Source organism: Arvicola amphibius, chromosome 9 (assembly GCF_903992535.2).
Source record: "Arvicola amphibius chromosome 9, mArvAmp1.2, whole genome shotgun sequence".
Classification (NCBI taxonomy): Eukaryota; Metazoa; Chordata; class Mammalia; order Rodentia; family Cricetidae; genus Arvicola; species Arvicola amphibius.
The window spans coordinates 74,113,346-74,141,206 of NC_052055.2; the positions used below are offsets into that span (position 1 = coordinate 74,113,346).

Genomic DNA, 27,861 nt, shown 5'->3' on the forward strand with positions numbered 1-27,861 from the left:
GCTATTACCATGAAACAGTGTTTGAAGGCATGGTTTTCTGTTAATAGAGAGTAGCAGGTTCTGAAAACAAATGAGGGTACAGAAGAAAGAAGGAGTTTTGTCTCTTTACATGGGAGCCACATCTAAGAGCTCCAAATTCAAGCCCCGCAGACACTCAGACTAATGTCACACTCCAGTTGTGGCCTCTGAGTCACGTGGGCTCTCCACATTTTCCCCACCACTCTTCCCCGCCTTGCACTTCCCAAAGGCCAGGAATCTGGAGAACTGGAAGTCAGGGAGCACCCCAGCAAATGGGGGAAGAGCTGAGTCAAGGAGCACCCCAGCAAATGGGAAGAGCTTGAGTCAGGGAGGGTCCCGGCTGTTTAATCACTGCCTCTGCCCATCTGTGATCAGCCCTGTGCAGCTGGGCTCTCTATAGAGCAATGGCCTGTCCTGAAATTCATCGGTGAGTTTCTGGAATCCCACTGTGAGCATCCCTAGTTCTCAGTAACTCAATGCCCAAATCTCTCCAAGATAAAGCCCGGTACTGCTGGGCTCACCTTCTGGGCTGGCAGGGCACTGCTTAGGTACCCATGCTTGTCAAGTTTGCCTGAGTTTGGAAGAATCGCCAAACAAAGTATTTTCAAAATGATATTTTCAGTCGTCATGGAGGAGGCGAGGGAGGGACAACTTTTAACTCACATGGTATTTTATACAATGATATTAAACTTTTGAACAAGAAAAATCAAATTTTTTCATTTTTCTTATCACAGTCCATAATTTTACATGTTAAGTACTGGGATTGCAAGAGTGTGTCGCCTTACCCAGCCTGTTTTTTCTTTTTTAATCAGTGCTGGGAATTGGACTTAAGACCTCATGCTCGTGTAGCCAGCCCTTTACCAACTGAGCCATCTCCCAAGCCCTGGTCCTGACTTTAAAACATGGTAGAAAGCCAAGATGCAAACCATACGGACTAAATGTGCCCTTAATTAGGTAAATTAACTTAGTACCTGTAGTGCCGAACACAGAAGATATGGCTTCTAAAACGGTCTTGTGGACTTCAGGGTGGGCCAGAACAAATGCTAGTGTCCAAAATGCAATCTGGAAAGGAGGAACACATACAATATAAAATCTCTCGCGAGGTGAACGAAAGCAGATTCAGTGCTAGCCACAGACGGTTGAAAGAAGCAAGGAGTTTTAGTCAACCTCAGAAGCATGCTACTAGGGGCTGGAAAGATGGCTGAGCAGTCAAGAGAACTGCCTGCCCTTCCAAAGGACACAGTTCTGAGAATCTACATCATGGCTCACAACCATCTGTAATTCCAGTCCTGGAGGATCTGACGCCCCCGTCTGGCCTCTGTGGTCATTGCACACACATGGTGCTGAGGTGTGCATGCAGGCAAAACACCCATACACATAAAATAAAAATAAAGAAAAAAAAATCTTAAACATATACTATTAAGTATCATCTTCCAAAATAACTAGATTTTACAAATAAGAGTGATGTCAAATCTATACGTTGATTCTATTGCTGTAGTTTAGCTATTGCATTTATACAAACTATCTTTGCAGAACCAAGAAAGGTGGAATTGTGTTTACTAATAAGAAACATAAAATATCATGTAGTCATTCACTAATCTTCTAAACAAATCGTTAATAATTAAGAATGTTAATACAACATGAAAATATTATCATGATTTAATTTCCTTAAAATACAAATGAGGCAGCAGGGAGTGGTGGCACCTGGGAAGTAGAGGCAGGAGGATTCCTGTGAGTTCAAGGACAATTTGGTTTGCATGTGAATTTCATAGCAGCCAGACCTATGCAGCAAGATTATATTGAGAACAAGAGAGAGAAAGAAAATGAACCAAAAAATTTTCTTCTTGCAAATAAAACATATTAATTTTAAATAATTCCAGGAAACAATTCTTAAATCTCATTAAGTAAGTTATGAGGACCTGGAGGTGAGGCTTGACGGTAGGACATTTGTATGGTATGAATGTGCAAGTCCTGGGTTCAAAACCCAGCATTCCTCAAAATTAATATAAAATAAAAGTAAAACAAAAGTATGAGAGTTTGACACAAGAAAAACATAGCCATTTTGTATGCAAGAACATCAGTAAATTCTCTTTCAGCCAGCAGGATCATTTTGTACCTAATAATACAGTTTTCAATGCCCAATGGTAACTCAAGGTAATACATAAGCGATTTCCTACTTGTTATTTGTAGGAGTTTTAGATCTCAGTCCAGGGTTTTAAAATTAAGTTGAATGGAGCTGCTTCCAATATGGACTGGACAGTCAAGATCTCTACTGAAATTTGTAATCAATTATAAATGTCTCCTACCAAGTAGACTACATCCAGCTTTTTGATTGTGTAGAATCTTGCTTCTACCCCAGGTCATTCAATCAGCCAGCTTTGAATGCTTCTGTGAATTGTCTCTTTTGCCTTAATGCCTCCCCTCTACCCCCACAAAATCATGGTCTGGAACAGTCTTCATGTTTCCATTTTATTCAAGAGCTAACATATTTTGAAGATTGATTTTTTCCATTCCTAATATTTATCAAAATAAATGAGTTTAAGATGTTTAAGATAAAAATGTGCATCTTAAAAATGAACTTCCTGATGAAGTGACAGTTTTTGCTTCTGGAGGTTAGACAATACAGCTATGTTTAAGATCCTGAAAAGCTTGGGTTTCCTATTTACTGTTTTCCTATAAGCATTGGACTAAATTAATATTAACATTGTATTAAAGAAGAGATCAAGAGCTTGAGAGAGGGTCAAGGGAGGTGGAAATTATGTAAATACAGTATTGATGTATGAAGATTTCTCAAAAATGAAAAATATAAATAAAATAAGGGTAAGTGACAAAAAAATATTTTGAAATCAGTTCTGAGGTGATCCAGGTAACACTTTGTATACCTAAGTCTTTTGTCTCTATTGCTTTTGTGAAACAGGCTGTCCCTGGGAACGATCCCAACCCTCCCTCGTGTGGTCAAAAGAGGAAGAGCAGTGCAGAGGGAGGTGTGGATAGGAGGCAAGCCCAGGCTGCAGGCTTTCTCCCTGCTGCACTGAGCTGGGAAAGCAAGGACGTACTTACAGCCTTGATACAGAGAGAGGAACGAGAGGACCAGGGCCAAGGCCCCTGTCGTGCAGACAGCCTAGATCAGCATCCAGATCCAGGGAGACTTAGCTGGAGATTATCCAGCTCACCTTCACACACGGCTCAGAGAGCTCTCTCCTGTCTCCCTCCTCGGGTTCTTCCTCTGATGAGCTATCAATGGAAGTGTGAATCTATTGATTAATAATCACTCCATACTCATTGTATTTGAGGTCAGAGTTCACACTGAGCAGAGAATCCCAGTGATGATCGCAGACCTTCAATAACCCAAGCGGAGCTCAAAGTCCTGTGTGCCTGACTGTGCTTTTGAGAGTCACTTAAATCGGGTACCATTTATTTTTATGAAAAACTCTAGAATTCAGCTCAGTAAATACAGATGCATGATGGTGTTAAGTGCCTTTTTCCTTAACAGCGTTCTCGTTTTTAAAGTCGCTGTTTTTTACCTTTAAAACAGAACCTCTGAGTGCTGGTGAGACAGCTCAGTGGTTAGCAACACCTGTTACTCTTGGAGAGGACCTGGGATTGGTTCCCAGCACCCATACAGCAGCTCACAACCACCCAGAACTACAGTTCCAGGGGATCTGGTGCCTTCTGACCTCCACAGACACCAGGCATAGACATACTACACACATGTGCAGGTAGAATACTCATGCATAAAATAAAATAAATCAAAACACAACAATGGTGTGAAGGTGAGTGGTCCCAGCACCTAGGATGTATAAGAGAATAAGGAGTTCAAGGTCATCCTCCCTGACATAGCCAGTGTGAGGCCAGTCTGGGCTGCATGATTTTGTGAGACCTTGCCTCCCCCTACAATAGTTAAGAGAAGGGAGCGCTTCTAGGGAGCACTTATTTCTTTCAGATGCTCCCCCAAGAGGAGTGGCCCGTTCCTGGAGGTGCTGCAACAGATCACTGCATGGAGTGGGCAGAGCAAGCTCCCGTTCCACCTCCCAGCACCAAAAGTCTATTTTTACTGTGTTGTCCTCAGACAGAGGAAGTCTCTGCTACTCAGCTGATAAGAACAGATACCATACTTCACCTTAGCAAAGGGACAAGAAGTGATTTCTTTACGTCTTAAAAATAAGAAAAGGGCTAGGCAATACGGCACGTGCCTATAACCTTGGACTTTACCTGGGAAACTGAAGCAAGAGGATCATGGCTAGCCTGGGACACTGTCTCATTAATCAAAAATGCAAATAGGAAAAGATATTAAAAGTTAACAAAATGTTCCTATGCAATACTGAATCAAAAAGCAAAAGTGGTCACTGAAGCCGGGCGGTGGTGGCGCACGCCTTTAATCCCAGCACTCGGGAGGCAGAGGCAGGCGGATCTCTGAGTTCAAGGCCAGCCTGGTCTACAAGAGCTAGTTCCAGGACAGGCTCTAGAAACTACAGGGAAACCCTGTCTCGAAAAACCAAAAAAAAAAAAAAAAAAAAAAAAAAAAGTGGTCACTGATACATTTGGAAAGAGATTTCAAAAGCACTGCCCAAGAGTGTAACAATCAATATTATGGCAAAGGATCAAGTCCATGTCTAGGGTGCAAAAAGGAAAGTCAACCTGCCCACTAAACTGCAGGGCAGTTACAAAAAAGCCACTTGCAGGAGAGGGAAGGAGAAAGTGAGAAGAGATGAGGAAGGAGGCTCTGAGGCTGGCTGCATCCTTCAGCAGCATCCAAGGAGATGTGACGGACGCTGACGGAGTCTGGGAGGTGCAGTGTGTAAGCCAATTGCCATGTACTGTTTACGCTCACGAGGTAGCTGGCATGGAAGTGGGGTTGGTCCCCCTACTTCAGACTCCAAACCCTCTTGTGTGAGAAATGGGAGCCCCTACTTTGTGACAGGGAAGAAAGACAACCGATAACGAGATAGCTCAAGACAGCTCTGTGTCCTTGAGAACAGCCTGGAGCAACACCATTTCCAACAGATGCTATCACTGTTTAACCTGAAATGTAAAAGTTGTGCAGTGGGAAGGACAAGCTCATGGCAAGCTCACCCAGGGAGAGCAAGCTCAACTGGGAACGCCCGCTGCCTTAACTTCCCCAGCTGGTTTCTGATAATGTTCTTAATGCCTGATTTAGTGATGCCATCTCTCTGTGTTGCTGCTTGTTCTTTTACTTGGAAGTCTCACCAGAGGGGACACTGCTCTGGTCGAGACTCTCTCTATGGGGATCTAGAACTGTCTTAAAATACCTTCCCAGTTGATTTCTGCTAGATGTTTTGTGTGCCAATTGATGGTGTTTCCTGATATATCCATCCATCCATCCATCCATCCATCCATCCATTCATCCATCCATCCATCTATTCATTACTTGTTTTACTTTGGCTTGTTAAATACTTTAAAAACATACTCATTTAAAGCTCCAAGTGATGGATATCATAGGTCATTTTTCAAACAAGAAAGAAAAAACTATAAAATCCCAGATAATCTTCTATCAATCATGGCAAACGCAAATACATATAAAGCAATTTCTGGACAAAGAGCTTCACATTTAGACAGAGATTGTGATACACACAGCTGGAGAAGGGGGGAAGAGGTCACTATGCAAAGCCACACAAGTGCCATCGTACACAATAACTCTGAGCAGAATAAGGCCATGGTGGCCATTCAGCATAGTTACAACTTCAGAGAAGCAGCAGATAAAAATGGCAAAAGTTGGCCCCTCTTACAACCATCCCAGCCCCAGCAACTGGTCAGCAGGAAAATCCTCTGCAGCCAGGCTGCTCCACCGCAATCTCTAGCAGCATCAGAGAGCCCCAGAGGCACAGCCCCATCTACACCGACTGGAGGAAGAGGCTGCTCCACCACCATCTCCAGCAGCATCAGAGGCCCATGGAGGCATAGTCCCCACCTGCACTGATTAGAAGTAGAACCCCAAAAGCCAGTCAGCAGGCAAGACTACCACCACTATCCTCAGTGGCATCAGAGGCTACCCAGAGGCACAGGCTCCATCTGCACCAGCTGGAGAAAAAACCAAAGTCTGTACCTATAACTACCCTAACCCCAGATGGACAGAAGGCAGTGTAAGAATACGATACCACCAGAGCCTAGTGGCTCTACAACAGCAAAACCTGAACATCCTAACCCAGAAGAAGCAGAAGAAAACAACTTTTTAAATAATTTTGTAAAGATGATAGACACCCTAAAATAGGAAAAGAAAAACTCCCTTAAAGAAATGGAGGAAAAGACAAACATAAAATTGGGGGAAAAAATCAATAAATCCCTTAAAGAAAGCTTCTTCAACAAATGGTGCTGGCATAACTGGATGTCCACATGTAGAAGAATACAAATAGATCCATATCTATTGCCATGCACAAAACCCAAGTCTAAGTAGATCAATGACCTCAACATAAATCCAGCTACACTGAACTTGATTGAAAAGAAAGTGGGAAGTAGTCTTGACTGCACTGGCACAGGAGACCACTTCCTAAATACAATACCAGTAGCACAGACACTGAAAGCAACAATTAATAAAAGGGATCTCCTGAAACTGAGAAGCTTCTGTAAGGCAAAAGACACAGTCAATAACACAAAATGGAAGCCTAAAGAATGGGAAAAGATCTGCACCAACCCCACATCTGACAGAAGGCTGATCTCCAAACTATATAAAGAAATCAAGAAACTATGCATCAAAATACCAAATAATCCAATTTAAAAACTGAGGTAAAGATCTAATTCTCAACAGAAGAATCTCCAATGGCTGAAATACATTTAAAGAATTGCTTAACATCCTTAGTCATCGGGAAAATGCAAATCAAAACAACTCTGAGATATCATCTTATACAGTCAGAATGGCCAACATCAAAAACACTGAAGACAACTTATGCTGGAGAGGATGTGGAGTAAGGGGGAACACTCCTCCATTTCTGGTGGGAATGCAAACTGGTACTTTTGTATGGCAGTTTCTCAGAAAATTGGGAATCAACCTACCTTAAGACCAACCAATTCCATTATTGGGCATATACTCAAAGGATGCACATTCATATTACAAAAACATTTGCTCAACTGTGTTCATAATATCTAGAACCTGGAGACAACCTAGATATCCCTAGTCTGAAGAAAGGGTAAAGAAAATGTGGTACATTTACACAATGGAGTGCTGCTCAGTAGAAAATAATATACACCTTGAAATTTGCAAGCAAATGAATGGAACTAAAAAAAAATCCTGAGTGACATAAACCAGACCCAAAAAGACAAACATGGCATGCACTCACTCATAAGAGGATATTAAACATAAAGAAAAGGATAACCAGGCTACAATCCACAACCCCTGAGAAGTTAGGTAACAAAAAGGACCCTAAGAGAAATAGATACACATGGATGCCCCTGGGAAGGGGAAATAGATAAGATATCCTGAGTAAACTGGGGTAGGGAGGTAAAAAAGGGAGAGGAGTACACGGGGGAACAGAATGGTTGAGTTGGGGGGGGAGGAACAGAGAAGGAGAGCAAGGAAAGAAATATCTTGATTGAGTGAGCCATTAATAGGTTAGGGAGAAACCTGGTGCTAGGGAAACTCCCAGGAATCCACAAGAAAAACCCCAGCTAGATGAAGGCTGGGTGGGGGGGAGCAGGAAGAGGGGAGGGAGGGGAACTGTGGTTGGTATGCAAAACGAAAAAAAGAAACTTTTAAATAAAATATGTGTAAAATAAAGATTAAAAAATGGCAAAAGTCAGCTTTGATAGAGCTGAGAACTGTTCTATAAAGTTCATTTGCCAGTCAGGAACTTCTTAGGACTAGGAAATGATTTTTCCACCAAAACAATCTCATGAAGTATGGCAAATATCTTGCAGTGGTCTATCAAAGCACACCTCAGCCACAACGGAGCCTCCTGGTGAGCTGCTAACAACCCCATCTAAAGCACAGATTCTGGGTCCCATGGGCTTCAAGGGAGGCAAGAGGAAAGTATTGACTCCATCTGGGCCTGAGCGACCTGCCCAGCACTTACAGCTCTTAGGGTTTTGTCAGCAATGAGTGATCCTAAAAGCCAGAACAATAGAGTCATGCCCAACCTGGCCATTGAGGTGTCGGGCATCTGAGACCCATGGCAGTCTACATTCATTATTAATGGGCCATTGAAAGAAGGCATTGATTTCCATGAGGGTGGTGCTTTTATGTACGGCACACACATTATTTATTGAGCATCAGAGTTGTTAGGCACTTTTCATTAATTCCAGCTAAATCCTCCCTACCATCCTTGGAGACAGTTCAGATGAGGACACAGACACAGACTGGGAGAGGTGGAAGGAATTGTTAGCCTTCTGTTGCCCAGCCATGGGAACTGGCTTTGGATCTGATGAGAAGGCCTTTCCCAGGTCTCTCTGCTCTTGGTTCACACTGCCTCTTGGAAGTGCCAACAAGGATGATCTAGCAAGATGAAGCTTTCAATCATCATCAGACACGTCCTTTAGGATCAGTGCCAGGATCAACCACAAAGAGCTGACCACTGTGTCCGCTCAATAGTGCTTTGTGTGGTTTCCTTCAGGGGACCTTTCTGGAGAGATCCTGAGAACTAGCGCTCTGACTGTGGCTGCTGTGTGCATGTTTGGGAAGTTGCTCTTCAGTTTTGCTGTGGTTCAATCAATTAGTTGAGAAGAGTCAGGGAAGACTATGAGAATGGGGGGGCACGGGGCTCTTCACTTGATAGGCACTGATGACACAGATTCTCGTGGGAGGCATCTGTTGGAACAGAAAGGCCAGAATATCTGTCTCTGTTCTTTACAAGAGGTTTAAAGAAGTTATTGAGACTGAGAAATCATCTAGCCACCTAGGCCTTCAAAAACAAGACAGAGAAATGTATAATACTAATTCTAGTTGTTCAAGAAAAAGAAAATGACCACACTTACCAGAGAAGAGCTAAGTATTCCTATTTCATCAGAGATACATAAACAGCCGTCCCTCCACTTCAGCCAACATAAGGAACAGCTTGGGTTAATGAGACAGTGTGCTGACCAGGGAATTAGAGCAGACCAAACAGGGACTCGTACACACAAATCTCCTCGCTTTCACCAAGTTTCATAGTAACTTTAAGATCACACACACACACACACACACACACACACACACACACCATGGATGCAGTTGAGGGACTATATTTGGGAAGAAGGAAGGAAATAAGCAGGAGTGGGGGAGGACAAAGGAGGTAGTGAGGGTGACCATGAGCCAAGTTCAATGACACACATGGTTAAAGATGTCCTAAAGAAACCCAATATTTTGTTCACTTAGTAAAAGAAAATTAATAAGAAGAAACAGTCGCCCATCACTGTGTGTCATGTCTATAACCTCAGCACTTGAGATTGGAGGTTTAAGGGCAGCCTGAGACTACATAGCAAGACTGCCTCAAAACAAACAAAAAAACTAAATTAATTAATCAATTAAAACGAGTACATAAAAATAAATGGGCCTTAAGGGTCCCTGTTATCTTTAGATGTGCAGTGCATTTCAGTGTCATAAGCCCCATTCAGAGAAGCCTGGAGAACCAACAGGCCAAGAAATTCAGATGCACTGGTACCCAGGAGGAGGGGAAGCTCACATGCACTGACATGACTAGAGCATCTGGCTAGATCTCACAGAGACTTGGTAGGAAATGATCAACCCCTGACTACGATCATGTCAGAAATTTTACATTCATATTCTCTCCCTCCCTTCCCCCTTCCTTCCCTAACTTCCTGCAGAGGAAATGGAGGCATGGAGATTTTAAGGGAGGGTCACCGTGACTGAGATAAGCAGCTCCATCTAAAACCATCAGTATCCGTACTCCTAACCTAGGCTTTGTTCAGCTGTGCAGCACATAGAGCACACAGCCTGACAGAGTCAGAGCCCCTTAAAATGGTACACCGGGGTCCCAAAGGGCAAGCATGTCAGGGGGCAGAATTCTCTCTGGATATAGGTATTTTACCTTCTTAGTATTTTGGGGAGGAATTTTTTGGGGGGTGGGGTATTTGATGTCTATATGAGTGCTGTGTGTGTGCGTGCACGCCCATGCACACGTCCATGCACTAGTATGCATGCATGCATGTTTTTGTAGAAGTGTGCACAGGCATATGTGCAGATGCTCATGCCTGTAGAGGTCAGGGGTTGATGTCTGTTATCTTCTTTGCATTATTGACTGAGACAGGGGCTCTCACTGAACCCAGAGCTCACTGATCAGGTTAGTTTAGCTGGCCAGCTTGCCCCACGGACCCCTGGTCTCCACCTCTCTAGCAGTGGGATTTTAGACAGCCTGTCACACCCAGCAGCACTTATGAACTCTGCTCCTGTAGCACGTGAGGCAAGCATTTCCTCCACAGAGTCACCTCATTGGCTTCTATCAAGCATTCACTTTGCTTTTTATCTTACATCACAATCCACTGATAATCTTTTTGTTCGTCAAATTAAGTGAAGAACTGAAGACCAAGAGAAAGAAACAATAAAGCAAAAGAACAAACAAACAAACAAACAAAAACAAACAACAGACGGAAGTGAGCCCCATTGTCTTCCATGTACTTACGGGAGCAGCATTGGCCAGAGAAGCCCAAAGCATCAAAAGTCCATAATTTGGACCATGTTGACATGATTCTGTCTCCACAACATCCAGAACGGCCTGCATGAGGGTCTGTGTGAAGGAAATGACTGTGAGACCCCAGCTATGTGAGGAGGACTGACGCCCATAAACAAGAGATCACCCTCTGCATATGCTGCATGTACCTAACAGTGTGGCTGTGTGTACACGCGCACGAGGGGGGCAGAGGTCAACACTGGCTGTCTTTCCTCCATCGCTCTCCACCTTTATGTTTGAGACAGAGTCTCTCATGGAACCGGAACCTTCTCAGTTCAGCTAGCTGGGCTAGCCAATGAGCATCAGGAATCTACCTATCTTTTTGCCAAGAGTCGGGGTTACTGGCAGGTGTCACTACACCCAGATTTTTGTGTGGGTTCTGGGGATCTGAACCTCAGCGCTTCAGACTTGCTCATGAGGCGCTTTGCCTAGACTGAGTCATGACCCTGGAACTGTTCATTTGTCTTTAATCCAGGAGAGATGTGTCTGCTCTTCACAGGCTTGCATCTGAGGCACGCTAAGGCCCTGTACACTGGGTTGGAGTATGAGAGTGGGGAACAGGAACTCCAGGGGAGCGTAGCTGAATTTCTGTCTTGTGGCTTCACTATTAGGGAAAGGAATGATCCTGTATAAATCACTTGACTATTCCAGTGATTGAATTTTCTCATCCACAAGATGGCCTTGATATGGTACCAACCTCATAAAATTTTGAGAGTTGAATATTAGTACAGTTGCTGATAAAATACTTGAAACAAAACCAGCGTTCTCTGTAGCTCAAGATGGCCTTGCGCTCCTGACCTCCGACCTCTCCCTCCTTAGAGCTGAGATTGCAAGAATGTACCAGCACACCTGGTTTATTCAGTACTGGGGATGAACCTGGGGTGTTGTGCAGGCTAGGCCAGCACTTTCTAACTGAACTACACCCAGGCACAACATTGGCTTTTGTTTTTGCTTTTTTGCTGAGGATTGCTTGGTTGCTTGCAATGTTTGTATTTTCGTAAATACCATGTTTGGTTTTTGAGACAGAGTCTCACTATGTAGGCCTGGGTGACCTGGAACTCAGTATGTACCTGAGACTAGCCTTGAACTCACAAAAATCTTCCTGCCCCCACCTGTTGTTGTTATTGTTGTTGTTATTAGTGTTGTTGTTGTTGTTATTATTATTATTATTATTATTATTATTATACAGTGTTAGAGATTGAAATCAGATCCTCCTGCATACCAGGCAAGCATTCTACTAGCTGAGCGACATACTCAACTCAAATGTTACCCTTTTAACATAAGCAAACCTCTGCTCATAAGAAAATTAAGTAGCGAGGCCTAGTGGTACAGAGTTATAATCAAGCAACGCAGAAGGTTGGGGCAGGAGAATTTCAAATTCAAAGTATGTTTGGTGGGGCTAGAGAGATGGCTCAGAGGTTAAGAGCATTGCCTGCTCTTCCAAAGGTCCTGTGTTCAATTCCCAGCAACCACATGGTGGCTCGCAACCATCTGTAATGGGGTCTGGTGCCCTCTTCTGGCCTGCAGGCATACACACAGACAGACTATTGTATACATAATAAATAAATATTTTTTTTAAAAAAGTATACTTGGTCTCTAAAGTGGGATTAAGACCAGCTCTGTTGACTTCGTAAAATTCTTTCTCAAAATAAAAAGTAAAAAAGGAGAGCTAGAGATATATCCGGGAAGCAGAGGACTTGCCCAGCATATGTGAGGAGCTCAGTTCAAGCTCCTGGGAAAGCCCAGATGTTCTGACTTAAATGGCACCAACTCAGAGCACAGCACCATCTACCTATTCCCACTTAACCGCATTCAGGGGGCTTCTCAGTTTCCCTTTGCCCATGGTTGCTTCTCTGCCAGGGGGCAGACACTCAGGTGCTGGATGTGCTCTTAATCTTAACTCGGTACGGTAACAGGAAACCAAGATGGACTCTAGGATCCATTCCCTACTTGCCTTGGGACGGTGTAATTTTAACGTCCTCCCTCATGGGTGTTCAGCTCAGCTCGTTGATGTGTTAGCCATGAAGCAGCTACTATTATTCACATTCGGTACACACGAGGAAAAAGCACAACCTAGCTAGTATGAAAGAAATGCACACGTTGGCAGGATGAAAACGGAGTTGCTGGTGTCACTTGCTGTTAATGAAGCATGCAAGTTTTCCAGATTAGCCTTGCCAATCGTCTTCTTGGCATTAAAGTTGTCACAAGAAACAAGAAATGACTGTGTACATCATAACTGCCTTCTGAATATTAGCTGGTGTGCCGTTGTCTATCATGTCCAGAAGAATAACACAACTGGTCGTTTTAATTATGGGTTTCATTTTCTGCCGCTCTACAGCATGTCTAGCTGGTTGAGCTGTCTGTGAGGGATTGTTTTGACTGAGTTAACTTCTGTAGGGGGCCCAGGCCACCGTGGATGAAGCCTAAGCCTGTGAATGATCATAGTCTTAAGCTAGTTTAAGCAGCTCCTCTGTGGTTCCTGCCTCTAGTGTCCTGCCTGGAGTTCTTTCCCTGACTTCCCTCAATGATCGATTATGACCTGGAAGCACAAAATGAGGTAAACCCTTCCCTCCCCTAAGTCCCTTTGGCCGCGATATTTATCACAGCAACAGGAAGGAGACAAGGACAAAGAGACTGTATTGGCTTCATTCCCTGCAGCTGTGATTAAAATGAAAAATAAATAAATAAATAAATACCCCACCAAAAGCAACTGGGAGAAAAGAACTGTTTTAGCTCCTAATTCCAGATTACAGTCCACCACTTTGGGTAAACCAATGCAGCGATAACCTGAAACGGCTAGCCACATCCATCGTCAAGAATAAAGAGCAAGGAAGTCATGCTAGTACCCAGCTGGCTTTCTCCACTCCTCAACAATCCAGGATGCTCTGCGGAGGGAATGGTGCCACCCACTGTGCAATCAAGACAACCCCTTGGAGACACATCCGCCAGAAAATCCCTCATTACCGTTCTCTTCCCAGGTGATGTAGATTGTGTCAGTTTGAAAATTAAGACTAACCACCACAGATACAAACCATATACACAGTTCTTTTTCCTCAGGCTGTCTTGCTGTCTTCCTCTCGAGAGTTCAGTAGCATTGCTAGTGACACTTAATATACAACTAAAATCAGAAGCTTTCTGTGGGGGGTTTTGTTTGCTTGTTTTTGGTACTAAAGTTTGAAACCAGCATGACAAGAAACCACTGAGCACATCCACAGACTTCTCTTTATTTTGAGATAGTCTCACTAGGTTGTCCAGGCAGGCCTTGAATTTGCCATTCTCCTGCCCCAGCCTCCTAAGTAGCTGGGACTGAACATCTTTAGTTTTTAAGTGACCATGTGTTCTCTGCGTGTATGTTTATGTTTTGTGTGTGTGTATATATATATATATATATATATGCACATACACACATATATACACATATGTGTGTGCGTGTGTATACACACATGTTTTGTGTGTGTGTATGTATGTATGTATACATATATGTTTTACTGTGGACCCTTCAACTGGTCTGGTTTCATTCCTCTAGGCCATATCAGGTGACCTTGGCCTGCTGAGTAAGGACAGTCACCTGCAACTAATCAACAACAACAACAAAAAATCAATATGGCATGGCTCAAACCAAAGTCCTGTGGCATTGGATGGAAGCTAAGTTACTTAAGACTGAAGACGTTCTGTGTGAATTTCTCAGAAGTTAGGGGACGAGTGAGGAGCTGATGTTTCCCAAACAGGTCAAAAGCAATGACAAGAACCCTGAGTCACTTATTCCTCACCTCCTTAAGTAACCAGAATCACCCAATTCCAACCCATCAGTTAGAGTTCTGGTGTCTTGTCCTTAGTCTTAGACGGGAACTCTGTTTTCTGATGTCCATAGTTCTCTACCCGGCAGTTCTCCACCTGTGGGTTGTGACCACTGGAAGGCAGGTATTTCCAACAGTCTTAGTGTGAGACACTACTTAGTAGCAAAATTACAGTTATGAAGTAGCAACAAAAATAAATATATGATTGGGGGCTCCCCTAAGACCATCAGAAATATGTGCTTTCTGATGGTCATGACCCACAGGTTGAGATCCCCGCTCTAGCCTTTTTCTATAATAACCGAGGTGCTCAGCTCAGGCTATGAAAACATTGTATTTGTTGTATGGAAAAATAAGTGGCCTAATTCGAGAACTACGCTGTAAAGCAATGAAGACCTTTAAATTGTAAGTCTGTCCTTTGACACAGTCAACTGTGTGAAATCAAAACAAAACAAAATAAAATAAAAAAACTCAAGAGTTTCATCTTATTTTGTTGTTTGTAGCATCCATTTTGCAATCCTATAGGACAGAATGCTTTGGGGCTGTGATGCCATGATATTAAAATAATGTATGTAAACAGGCCTAGTGTATCACTTGGTATAAAAATTATATCCAATCACACACATTTCCTGGCTAAGAAATGTTTTGTAATAATCACTGTTTACTCCCATGTTCATTATACAATTCTTAGTGAAGAAAGAGATACCTACCCTGGAATGGTCTGCTACTGACTTGTGAGCTTTGATTTCGTCAATGTTTTTCTCGAACAGTTTGAGGAGCCACCTTTTGGACTTTGACCAGTTTCTGCGTCAAAAAAAAAAAAAAACAAAACAAAACATAAAATCAGTGATTTGCAAGGGTTAGCGTCACAGGTTATGACATAAACGGAGAGAATGTGGGGCTGGAGAACGGCTCAGCAGTTAGGAGCACTGGCTGCTCTTCCAGAAAACTCAGCTTCAATTCCCAGCATCCACATGGTGGATCACACCTGTCTATAACTCCAGTTCCGGGGGATCCGACTCCCTCACACAGACACGCATGCAGGTGAAATACCAGTGCACATGAAGTAAATAACGTATATACTTTTTAAGAACTAGAGAATGTTTCTTATAGTAGAATAATTTCCTCAAATTTCATCTCTGTTTCCAGTTAGAATTTCCACAGAGGTCCACTTCTGAATTATGAGTTCACAGGTAAAGCTAAGGGGACAAGAAAACGAATTTTAGTGTCTTTGATTCCTACTGGGCTGTCACTGAAGGAGAAAAAGGTGTGTCAATTGCCTGGTTCATTTCACTGTGCCTATCTTAAAAGTGATGGGTAAAAGCCCAGCACAGAGGCCAAATGCTGGTCCAGCTAAACAAAGCCCATTGGTTCTCACCATTTTATTCTTGTCTGACCATTACCAGCATCCACGGCTAATGATCTGGGTGCTCTGCAAAATCAATGCTGAAATTCTCAACCTGGAGGTGATCGCATTAGGGAACAGGGCATTAAAGACAATAACTGCATGACAGGTTGAACCCTTTGTCAACGGGATTAGTGTCTTTATAAAACCCCGGAAAGCACTTGATTGCCTCTTCCACTCTGAAGGCTCAGTCAGACGTCGACAGACTGCCATCGAAAGGAAGCCCTCCTCAGAAACCACCTACTGTCTCACTCAGTCTCCAAACTATGGGGAAAAGAATTTATTGTTTATAGGTTACCCATCTATGCCACCATAACTGTCCAAACAGAATAAAACATAGAGCAACTGCCAAAAACTTTTTAAAAATTCAGTTGCTTCTCACTGCATTTTACAAATATTTATCTGAGCAAATGGTAACAAATGCATTAATGCATTTGATCACCACCTACTCACACCTTACAGAGGAGCGGGCTGATTCAGCAAGGATTCAAACAGAATCGATTCAATAATGATACACTGTACTTCAAAAGAGCCTCTGATGCAATCTCCATAGTATGTCTCATTCTCTCTCTCTCTCTCTCTCTCTCTCTCTATCTCTCTCTGTCTCTGTCTCTCTCTCTCTCTCTCTCTCTCTTTATCTCTCTCTGTCTCTCTCTCTCTCTCTCTCTCTCTCTCACACACACACACACACACACACACACAAGTTTTTCAGAAAGGAAGGGATAGGAAAGATGAGGACGGTGGGAGACAGGAAGAGGAAGAAAGAACAGAGAGAAGGAAGGAAGAAGTCTATCTCTTTTGTTCCTCCTTCACTTCACACTTGCACACTAAAATAAGCAGGCTACAGAGCCTGGTGTGAAGGTGCACTCCTGCAATGCCAGCAACCTAGAGGCTGAGGCCATGAGTTCCAGGGCCAGCATGGGCTACACAGTGAAAACACCACACGGCCTCCCACCACCGATTTTAAAAAAAAAGTCATAGAAACAGCTTCCTTCCATCTCAACTGATGCTATCCTGCTAAAGAAAAAGAAATGTGGCTGGAATACGACTTAGTGGATAAAGCACTTGCCACACAGTATTGGAAGACCAGAGGAGTTTGAGGCTCCAGATGGAGACAACAGAAACCCTAGAAGCTCGGCCAACTAACCTGAATGACGCTGGAATGTTTTAGGCCCTGTCTAAAACAAGGTGGGAAGCAAGTACCAAAGCCCAGTTTCCTCTGACCTACACTCATTCGCTATGGCAAGCGCACTGCACCCCCAACACACGCACCTATATCCTACACACATATATGCATATGAAATAAAAATAAAGCATAAAATAAATAAATAAATTAGAGAGACGGGAGCTAGAAAGGCTGTTGAGAGGGTAAAATGCTTGTTGTGCAAGCCCAAGGACCTGCACGTAGATCACCACCGCCCACGTGAAAGCCAGCACGGCAGCGTGCACGTGCAATCCCATGCAGAGATGGGGAATGCTGGGCCTCAGACATCAGCCAGTCTAGACAAAATGGTTAGCTCTTGGTGATCAGTCTTGTGTCAAAACCTACGGTGCAGAATGATAAAGCAAGACACCTGATATCATCCTCTGGCCTCCACTCACGGGGCACACCTGTGCACACACACATCAAAGAGAGAGTGACATGGAGATTAGCTATAGATATATGCTGCTGAAAAGAGAAATCTGATCAAAGAACCAATTACAGAAGGCCACCCTACCTCAGGAGCCATTCCGGTAGCTGGGATCCATACTCAAAACTCTCATCGTAAGTTTGAAAATGCTGGTAGAACTCCTTGATTTTCCTCTCGTCTGTGGGAAACAAGCCTTTCTTAAAGAGAGTATTGACCGTGGCTGGATAAAGAAGATGCCTGCAAAGACGAGGACGCTCAGGAAGTCAACCATGTAACCAATAAAGACAGAACTGCCTTAAAATGCCAGCTGAGCAGTGGATAATGGGACACAACTTTAGGGGAAACGTCATTCTTAAGTTTTAACGTCTGCTGCTGGAAATCAAGCTGCCGTTCAAGGATGACTGAAATGTGACCGTGTTTATCTGAAGATCTTTTTAAATCCTTTCTTAAAAACAAGACAAAAACAAAAACTTTGTTTTGAATTATGTGTGTACAAGTGTCTCTGTATGGATGGGTGAATGGAGGTGCTTCTGACGATCAGAAGTCGGATCTCCCTGGCACTGGGGTTATAGGCAACGGTGAGTTGTGTAAAATATGTCCTGGGAACCAAACTTGGGTCTTTGAGAAGAGCGCGTGTGCTCTTAACTACTGAGGCCTCTCTCCAGCCCTGAAGATGTAAAAATCCATTCTAAGGAAGCACCTTATACCCATAAAAAATTCAAAACAATAAACAGAAATAAGCTGAATGAATGCCATTCATTAGGAATATATTTAGAAAATGGTAACAGCTAGGACACCACTCAGGTCTTTGGATGTAGTGGCAAATAAACTAGGAATAAAAGGGGGTAACAGTAATGATTCATTTCTTAAATTCTCACAAAAGTCTGCATATTCAAACTACTGCCGACTGGGTTATCTATTGACATCACCTGTTTCAGCATGAATGAAATGAGAATGTCCCCTACAGGCTTCTGTATTCGAATCCTTGGTCTCCACTAGTGGCACTGCTTGGGAAGGTTATGGAATTTCCAGGAGGTGGAGTCTTGCTGAAGGAAGTACATCACTGTGAGGTGGGGCTTTGAGAGTTCATACCCTTATTCCACTCCTAGGTCACTCTCTCTGCCTTTGCAGTCCTAGGGTTCTACTGGGCTGAGAAAGTGTTTTGGTAACTCAGTTTCTCACGTGGAGACTCTACGGCTCTTCATCGGCCAAGTGACTTCTGATTTATTTGCTCACTATAAAGTGAGAATGCTAAACTAGAAAGTGCCTTTTAATTAGAATTTAAGTGCATTTTTTAAAAAAATATCATAGTAGCCTAGTTAGATAGAGAACATTAATTTGCCAGGTGAATTTCAAAATCCGATGTATTAGCTCCAAGTTTTTATTTGAAGATTAAAACAACTGTTTACCTTACAAAGTCGTTCAAGTCTACTATCCCCCAGGCACCTAAATCTTCCAGCTGCTCATGGAACGCCTCAGTCAGCTGTCCAGTAAACTGATGTGTGCTGAAAGTACCCATCTTCCCCTTCATCAAGGCATACAGTTTTTCATGCAGTGAAAAAAAGACACTCTTGGGAATCCGTGCTAAAGACAGAGGAAACTAGTATCAAAACGAGCGACAATCCCTTGTGGCCCAGAATCGGCCAGGAGCCACTATTGACAAAGTCCTCCAGGCACAGGAAATCAGTAGATCTGTTCTCAACACGCTCTATAAATGAGGGAGAGAGCTGCTACTTTTAGCCCCTTCTTCCTCCAGATCTACGTTCAGGGTATGTAGAAAACGCAGAGGGTCTTTAAACTCTCAGCACTCTGAAAGCTATTAATTAGACTTAGAACATTCACTACTCTCCCACCCAAACCCCATTTCTACACACACACCAACACCCCCAAATTCCCCTCCTAGTTATCTTCTTGACCATTCCTTCCAGCAGAATAACTCTGATCCCACTCCAGAACACTTCTTCCTAGAAATCTTCCTCTTCCCTCTACAGGTTCACCTCAGGTTCAGTCAGGGTAAGGGTAAGAGTTTTGGTTTTTAGACTACTTTCTAAAAAACAAAAATTATCTAGTTTATCTAGTTTGATTAACCAAATAAAAGAATCTTTTAAAACCCTTTTTAAATTAATTTACATTTTACGATTCTGCTATGTTCGGGTTATATTTTGTATAAAGTGATTTAAATTAAATGTTGATCTCTTGAACATGGTAGTGGCTGTTTGGTCGGAATAAGAGGCTGAAGAGGAAATGCTAACAAATTTTATCTGTTCAGTAGAAATGCACACGAGAGGTCACAGGAGAGCCCGGGGTGAACTTTCCCATAATATCCATTTGCCTCTAGCAGATAAGTTAGTTTATTTTACTGAAGAAGTATGTTAGCATATAAAACAATAGCCTTCAAAATATACTCATTGACCAGAAACTCCATGGCTTACATATCAGCAAACACTGGAGAGCAGTGAATTTATATTATATTATAATTTATATTATATTATACACAATATACTGTGATCTTAAAATAGCTAAACTTTTAATCTCTGACTTTTGTCTTAATATGAAGAAATGCATGACAGAGAACATTATAAGACTCTAAGAGGGATGGGGGATAGAAGAAGGACACCTTAGCACCTTAGGCAAGAAGTCAGGCAGGCATTCAGGGAAGATGCATGATATAGGCACAGGACCTATACAGACATAGGCGGAGCAGGAGCACAGTCTCCAGTAACAGCAAGCAGGCTAAGACAGACAGAGACTGTAAGAAAGGAGAAGCCAGCCCAGCTAGCATTATTGCCCCAGTGGGCACTCTCAGGAGAGGTCACAATTATGGCTTGCTTATTAAGCAGGGGAACTCTACTTTGGACAGGCAGAGTACAATTGAACTAAGAGCTATAGCCTGAAGAACATTGTATTCACAGCAGAAGGCTGTAGTTAATAAGACCTAAGTGCTGTAACACTAGAGACTCCAAATACCCCCTAAATGCACCAGTGACAGAAACCTATCTCACTTACATGTCTAAATGAAACCAAAATGTACTAGACTGCCAATCTTTTCCTTTCCAATGACCCAGCCTAATGCATATACTCTTTCCTTCCTTCTAACCCTACTTTAATAACAAAATAATTGCCCTTCACTACTCTTTTGTTATTGTTGTTTTATGTTTTTGTTTTGTTTTGTTTTTGTTTTTCGAGACAGGTGTTTCTCTATGTACCTTTGGAGCCTGTCCTGGAGCTAGCTCTTGCAGACCAGGCTGGCCTCGAACTCACAAAGATCAGCCTGCCCCTGCCTCCCAAGTGCTGGGATTAAAGGCGTGCGCCACCACCACCGCCCAGCTGCCCTTCACTATTCTTGATAGAGGACTGGGAATGTAATTTTACTCAAAATTACTCTTGGGTTTCGATGTTATACTTCAGAAACTATTCAAAATATCGATTACCTGTGTTATAGACAGGATTTTGTACAGCTTGTTCAAAATCTACATGTTTAGATTTTAGAAACACATCGATTCCTTCTTCTTCGGTAACAAAGGTCATTCGGTTTCCCATAGCAAAGATGGTAAATATTGGTCCATACTAGAATAAAACACAAAACCCAGATATATGAGTAAGCATTTCTAAATCGTGGATTATGCCTAACAGTTTTCCTCCAGAACACCAATGCTGACATTGGAGCAATGGCTCAGTGACTAAGGGTGTGTACTGTCCTTGCAGAGGACCAAAGTTCAGCTTTAAGCACCCAGATTGGGCAGTTCAACAGCCATACATACATAACTCCAGAGGATCCGGAGCCCTCTTCTGGCCTTCAGAGGCACCTGCACACATGTGTGCACATGTATACAGGTGTGTGAATACACACAAACCACATATACACACTTAAGAATAAAAGAAGAATACCAGTTTTGAAAACACAGTTACACCTAGTAGTTGCTAGAAATTCTGTGGGTCACATTTAAATTATATAAATCCTACTCCATTCTCTCCTAAAATGTGCATAATAAGATGCCTAGTCTATCTTCCTTTCTTGGTTATTAGAAAATAATAAGCAATAATATATATATATATATATATATATATATCACCATAGTGCTCTTGGAACCTTATATTCAAGATATCAAGAAGCTTATAAGCAAAACACAGCTCAAGAGAAGCTGAAGGGCCTGTTTATGATTAGACATCATGGTGCTGACATGGGTACTAGGCCTCAGCCATGATGGCTAATGCTAGATATAAGGTGTCTATGAGTCAGCAAAAAGTGACTGACACTGGATGTTCAGAAGCCCCCCCCCTCAGCAAGTAATAATGTAGTCTGGAAATTTCTGGAAAATTGTCACCTTTGTTCTGAGCCTGCCTAAATATGGCCTTGAGGTCACAGACAAGTCCACCTTTTGCCTTCACCAGACCCTGTGTAGGTCTGCGTGCCTACTTGCAGCCTGCGTGCTGGTGTGTGTGCATGTGTGCCGGTATGTGCCTGCATAAGCTGTCACACATTTACATGAGCTAGCATTTGCCTGGCTGGCTGGCAGTGTCTGCTTGCCTTGTAGCCTGTTTGCTGGTGCACAATGCATGTCTTGTCTGTCTAGGGCTCCTAGCGTTCTCGTCATCCGCCTGACTTCCTGAGACCCTCCTCTTCTGGCATCAGAGCTCAGATTCACAAACCACCCATCCTTCCTGATGCAGTAGCAATTCTTTTCCATCTCTCTCACATAATGCCTAGCATGAGGTTTGCCTTCTGGGATTTGCCCTAGTTAGCTTTAACTGCTGACTTGACCCAGCCTAGAGTCAACTGAGTAGGAAGTCTCAATGGAGGGATTGCTTAGACCATAATGGCTGGTGGGCATGCCGGGGGAAGAGGGCTATCTAATTTTTCAATCATACAGGAAGGCCCAGACCATATGGGCAGCACCATTCCCTGGCCAGGTGTTGCTAAGCTGGAGAAGATGAACAAGAATGGACAAGCAGTGTTCCTCCATGGTGTGAGCTCCTGCCGTGGCTTCAATCAATGGTGAACAGTAATTTGGAAGTGTAAGCCAAACAAGTCCATTTCTCCTCTAAATTGCTGTTAGTTGATGTTTTAGCATGGCAACAGAAATGAAACGAGAAGAGACTTCATGTCCTTATTGGAGCGAATACATGCCATTTTTCAGAGCGTTCTAATTATGCTCTAGTATCCATTATGAACGCTGGCGACAAACTGTACACCATGAAAATGAGCCACACATTTGCAGACCATTTTGAGACTCATAAGTATCTCAAGACATCATTTCCGCTCATCGCTACTTCGATGTTACTCGTTTTCGCACTAATCATGAGACTGGCATGCGTTACACTCTTGATAAGACTGACAGATACTGCTAGGCAACTGAAGGTTCAAGAATCACTGACTACCAAAAACAAACAAATAACAACAACAAACCAACTACGTTCTATTTCTCACATCTATGACCAAGATGTCATCACTGCATCCCAATATTACCTACTGGCAATTGTTTGCTAGTCAATACTTAAAAGAGAGTGAGTCATTCTCATTGTTATGAGAATTGTTAAGGTCATTGTAATTCTCACTGTTGTGTTTAAATGTGTATTCTTAACTTTCTACTAGGAAAGTGGCCTTTCCAGTAGCAGGGGCTTGTAACATGGTTAGTTAGGGGCTTCAAGCGGAAGCCAAGTTCAGCCATACGGAGCCACTGAGATTATTGCCGACTCATGCTGGTGTTGTTAAAAAGAGCTCACAGTAGTATTCTGCATAGTGAAACTCAGGGCAGGGATATAGACTCTACAGCAGAGGGTTTCTCTTTTGTTTGTCCTCTGAGCTCCTAGTCTTTATTTAGTGTCAGGCTGCATACAAACCCTTCGGAGTGACTTCTCCCATTGTTACCATTCTCCAGAGAGTCAACTCTCTGGATTCTGGGTGTTGCCTAGGCTTCGCATCTATACATTTCTGAGCAGAATCCCACAAAACATTGAAGGACATTTGGGGTCCTATTTCAAGGATATCGTAAAAAGAGATTCTAAAGCCATGGCCAGGTTACAGTGTAAACCTGAGTTCCCATTTCGGCAGGAGAAATATCTAAAAATATAAGAGCTGAGTTACACGATTAGCCTTGTGTTCCGTTAATAAACTGCGGTGGTATTTTCCACAGAGGTTGGACATTAGGAATCTTCAGGCTCAGTTTCTCTTCACAAGTGGCTGTTACTATCGCTAACCTTGTGTGTTTGCCGTCTGGAAACTCTCATCATGGGCGTGATGCTCATATCCATTTTCTAATCAGACTGTACTTTGCTTTTGAGTGTCCATGGTTCTTTCTACACACTACACACTGCTCCGCCATGGGGTACAGGGCTTGCAAATACTTTATTCCATTCTGATGTTCTTTTCTTTGTCCTCCTTGTGGGTTTTGTCACAGAGAAGAGATGCCTGATTTTCATACAATTCAATTGATCTGCTCTTCTTTTACAGACTGCACTTTGAGTGCCAATCAAAGAAGTGTTTCCTAAACCCACAAGGGGGAAACTCTGCTTCTTGTACTTTGTTATTTGTGTTTCTGGTGAAGACTGGGATCCACCTTGAGTTAATTTCTCATCTAAGATGTGAATCTTGGGTTGTGGCTCCTTATTTTGTTTTGCAAATTATTACGTTTTTATTTCCTTGGGGCACATGAGCATGGACCCCTTCACCAGCTTTTGAAAAGCCACCTTTACTCCACGGCATTGCTTCTGTGTCTGTGTCGCACGCCAGCTGAGCACACCTGTGTGGGTGGCTTCCCGAACCCAATTCTGCTCCATCTTAGTAGTCACGCCTCTGTCGGCATCACAGTCTTAATGACTAATAAGCATTGAAATTGAGTGAAATAATTCCTCTTGGGTAAATTTTTTCCTTCCCAACATGTTCTAGGGACTCCATTCTCTTGGCCTTTCTACCTAAGTTTTACAGTAATCTTCACAAAATCTAAAATAAGGCTCCTGGAGAATCTGAAAGCACTCCTGGACTTCAATTTGAACACAACTGACATCTTGACTATGTGGGCTTTTCCAACCTACTTCCCCGACCACTGCAAGCTCTCCCTTAGGATCTTTGTTATCTTCAATTAGCATTTTGAGGTTCTTTGCAAATAATCAAACCTATCTGGCCATATTTTTACCAAAATATTTGCTTGAGTGATTATAAGCATTATTGTAGGTTTAAGCACACGTGTGCAGCTCCAGCACGTGTGCAGCCACACAGTAATTGTGCGCCGACCTTTCTGAACACCCATACAACTCCAAGTTCTGAGAACCATCCCAACCAGATGGTTTAATGTAGCTAGTGGGCTGTACCTGAAATCCAGCCCCCTCCTGACCTGTGACCAACAGTTGATTTCTAACACTCCCTCCTCTACCTTGACGCTTATGCATTGCACCTTCGAAGTTTCTTCTTCAAAGTCATAATTTTATGGATAAGAAAACTAAATTGCACCAGCCATAGCACACCCCATCTCGCAACTCAGTTACAGACCGTGTGGATTTGGAGCCACTGCTGACGCATTTAACTGGTTCCTTCCCTAAGTCCACACGTGACTCTCTTCAAGTGTGCCTTATCTCTCCTGCTTTACTATTTGTTATTTGTTGATTCTGCTTTATCTGTTGACGTCACTGCCTCACTAGTTTTGCTTCATTCTGCATCACCCTGAAATCTTCCTCAGTGGGGCACTTGAAAAACGGGGATGCACCCGAGAGAGTAAAGCCCCACCCCAGCCCCCAGAGCCCCTCAGCCTGCGCTCCCAACCACAGCGAACTCCATTTCCAGCTACTGGGAACGGGTAAGAAAGGAACTCATGTTATAGAGCTTGGCAGTGATAAGTGAGAATTGAGTGGAATAGAGACAGAATAAGAAGCATTTTTCACTATAGTTGTGTACATGTTTGTGTGTATGTTTGCAGAGGTGTGAGCATGTAGAGGTCAGAGGTCAACATTGATTTTTTTGTTCCACCATTGCTCTCATCTGATTTCTTCAGACCAAGTATCTCCCTGAACCTGGAATTCAGAGACTGGCTAGAGAGGTTGGCCAGCAAGCCACAGGGCCCCTCTTTCCTCCCCTGGGATCACAATCTCTCCCTGAACCCGGAATTCCGAGGCTGGTTAGAGAGGTTGGCCAGTGAGCCGCAGGGCTCCTCTTTCCTCCCCTGGGATCACAAGTGTGTGTCAGGGTCTCGTGCTTGCACATCGGGCATTTCACTTCCTGAGCTGTCTCCTAAGCCTCTCACAAGAGTCAATAGTTTAAAATGTTAAACAATATTAATATAGAATCCATTCAAAGATTAAATCAAACTACGGGGAAGACTTTTGCAGCCACCAAAGCTTTCTCTGTCTTCTTCAGAGCCAGGAGCTGAAGAGATGCTCAGCATGTATGTCTGGAAGTCCTTCCTCAAAGGTCCAAAAAGCCATGCATTCCCATAGTTTCCAGATAAATGCAGCTCCCTTTCAAAGCGTTAAAACTGGCTGCAGATGCTGTGAAAAGGCAGATCACATCCTCTTCCAAAACTTCTTTCAAACGCGAAGAGTGAAGACGTCACAAACATGCAAAGAGGTTGTAAAAGGTTTAGCATTTTGCACAATGGAGCTTTTCTGGCCTGCTCTGAGAAAGCAACTAATGAGAAAGTAGACTGAGACCGATGACTGGGAGCAAGGCCTGCTGTGCACACCTGAATCTCAGTCCTCAGACTGGAGGACTCAGGCTGGAGAACTCAAGTTCAAGGCCAGCCTAGGCTACTTAGTGATCAGGAACCTGTATAAAACAAAGAAGCAGGCCAGGCCGGGCAATGGTGGCACATGCCTTTAATCCCAGCACTTGGGAGGCAGAGGCAGGCACATCTCTGTGAGTTCGAGGCCAGTCTGGTCTACAGAGCGAGTTTCAGGACAGGCTCCAAAGCAACACAGAGAAACCCTGTCTCAAAAAAAAACAAAACAAACAAAAAAGAAGAAGAAGCAAAGCCATTGGTTCAGTTTGGTTTTCCTTTTGTGTCTCACTGTGTGCACTGGCTAAGGAGTGGGTGAGGGGTGAGCATTCCTGCCTTTTAGCTTGCATGGTTTAAATGTCTCCAGTGCACTTTTTATCATCCATCATCCCGACCATATGATAAGAATAACCCTTAAAAGTAGGCTTCAGGATTCAAACATCCGACAACGGAGCCTTAGTCTTTGAGTACAAGGGAAAGCCTATACACACACACTGCGTCACGTAACCTGACAGTTGGTTCTAGAGAGGCCTCCCACACACTTCATCTGAGACAACTTTGCCCAACATTCCATAAAAATTACTAAACTCATATGACCATGGGAAGCTGTGGGGAAACAAGGAAATATTGTTTTAGGAAAGATTCTTTTTCATCTTTCATGTATCAAGACTAGTAAGAGTTTCATATAAATACGTTATCCAGTAGGGCCCAGAATTGAATATGTTAAGCAAATTTATGTGCTAAAAGAAAGGTTAAAAAGTACATATTACATCTTTTTCAAAGCAGTACAATAATACAATAATTGTGCATCTGCCCCCAGGCAACTCTATTTTTGGAGTTTGTTCTGAGGAAATAGTCAAATAAGCTTTAAATGTACAACTACACACACACACACACACACACACACACAAACTATTCGTTGAGAGCTGGAGAGATGGCTCAAAAATTAAAGGCTAGGCTCACAACCAAAACTATTAAGAGTATTCACTGAGGTATTGGTTGAAACAATGGAAAGCAGTAGGCAACAACCTGTATAAACTATTGAGATTTAAGTCAAATATCCTATCCTTATTTGATGAATGCAGCCATTAAAGACTGGAGATGGCTCAGTGGACAAAGTGCTGGCTGTGCAAACATGAGGTTCAGAGTTCAAATCCCCAGAACCCATAAAAAAAAGCCAGGCATAAGACGCTCACATCTCTATCTCCCCAGCACTGTGGGAGAGACAAGCAGAGTCTCTCCAGCCAGCCAGTCTAGCCAAAAGAATGCTTTCCAGATCCAGAGAGAGGCCTTGTCCTAACAAGATCTAGAAGAGAAGGGAATTAGGAAGACACCCTGTATCAGTCTTTGAACTCCACATGCTCCTTCCTGCATGGACTAAAAGCACCTGCACACGAGTGGACACACACACAGAGACTGAGAGAAACACTTAATGATAAAGAAATATTATATCTTATATATTGTGTTTATATGTGTACAGGCATGTATCCACGTGATGTCAGTCTGGGAACAACCTGAGGGACGTGGTTATCTCCTTCCACCAGATAGGTTCTAGAGATCTATCTCAAGACGTTAGACTTGGTAGCAAGCACCTTAACCCACTGAGCCATCTTGCCAGCCCTCCACCTTACTTTCTAAGACAAGTTCTCTTCCTAACCTGGAGCTCGGTCTTTGGCCTAGACTTGGTGATCAGTG

The 27,861-nt window shown here is 43.1% G+C and overlaps 1 protein-coding gene and 1 non-coding gene across 4 annotated transcripts in view; both read right to left on the bottom strand.

Moving 5' to 3' along the window:
• Window positions 1-27,861, bottom strand: part of LOC119823934 (24-hydroxycholesterol 7-alpha-hydroxylase) — an 87,513-nt gene that overhangs the window by 58,242 nt on the left and 1,410 nt on the right. For all 3 annotated transcript variants that reach the window (XM_038344069.1, XM_038344068.1, XM_038344070.1), the window contains exons 2-7: window positions 20,893-21,028; window positions 18,871-19,045; window positions 17,549-17,698; window positions 15,136-15,229; window positions 10,584-10,688; window positions 990-1,080 (exon numbers count right to left, since the gene is read on the bottom strand). In XM_038344069.1, the coding sequence (XP_038199997.1) occupies window positions 990-1,080; window positions 10,584-10,688; window positions 15,136-15,229; window positions 17,549-17,698; window positions 18,871-19,045; window positions 20,893-21,028 (751 nt within the window). The remainder of the gene's footprint in view (window positions 1-989; window positions 1,081-10,583; window positions 10,689-15,135; window positions 15,230-17,548; window positions 17,699-18,870; window positions 19,046-20,892; window positions 21,029-27,861) is intronic.
• Window positions 3,974-4,162, bottom strand: LOC119824142. The gene has a single exon (XR_005287065.1). It is a non-coding gene; the product is annotated as a U2 spliceosomal RNA (small nuclear RNA).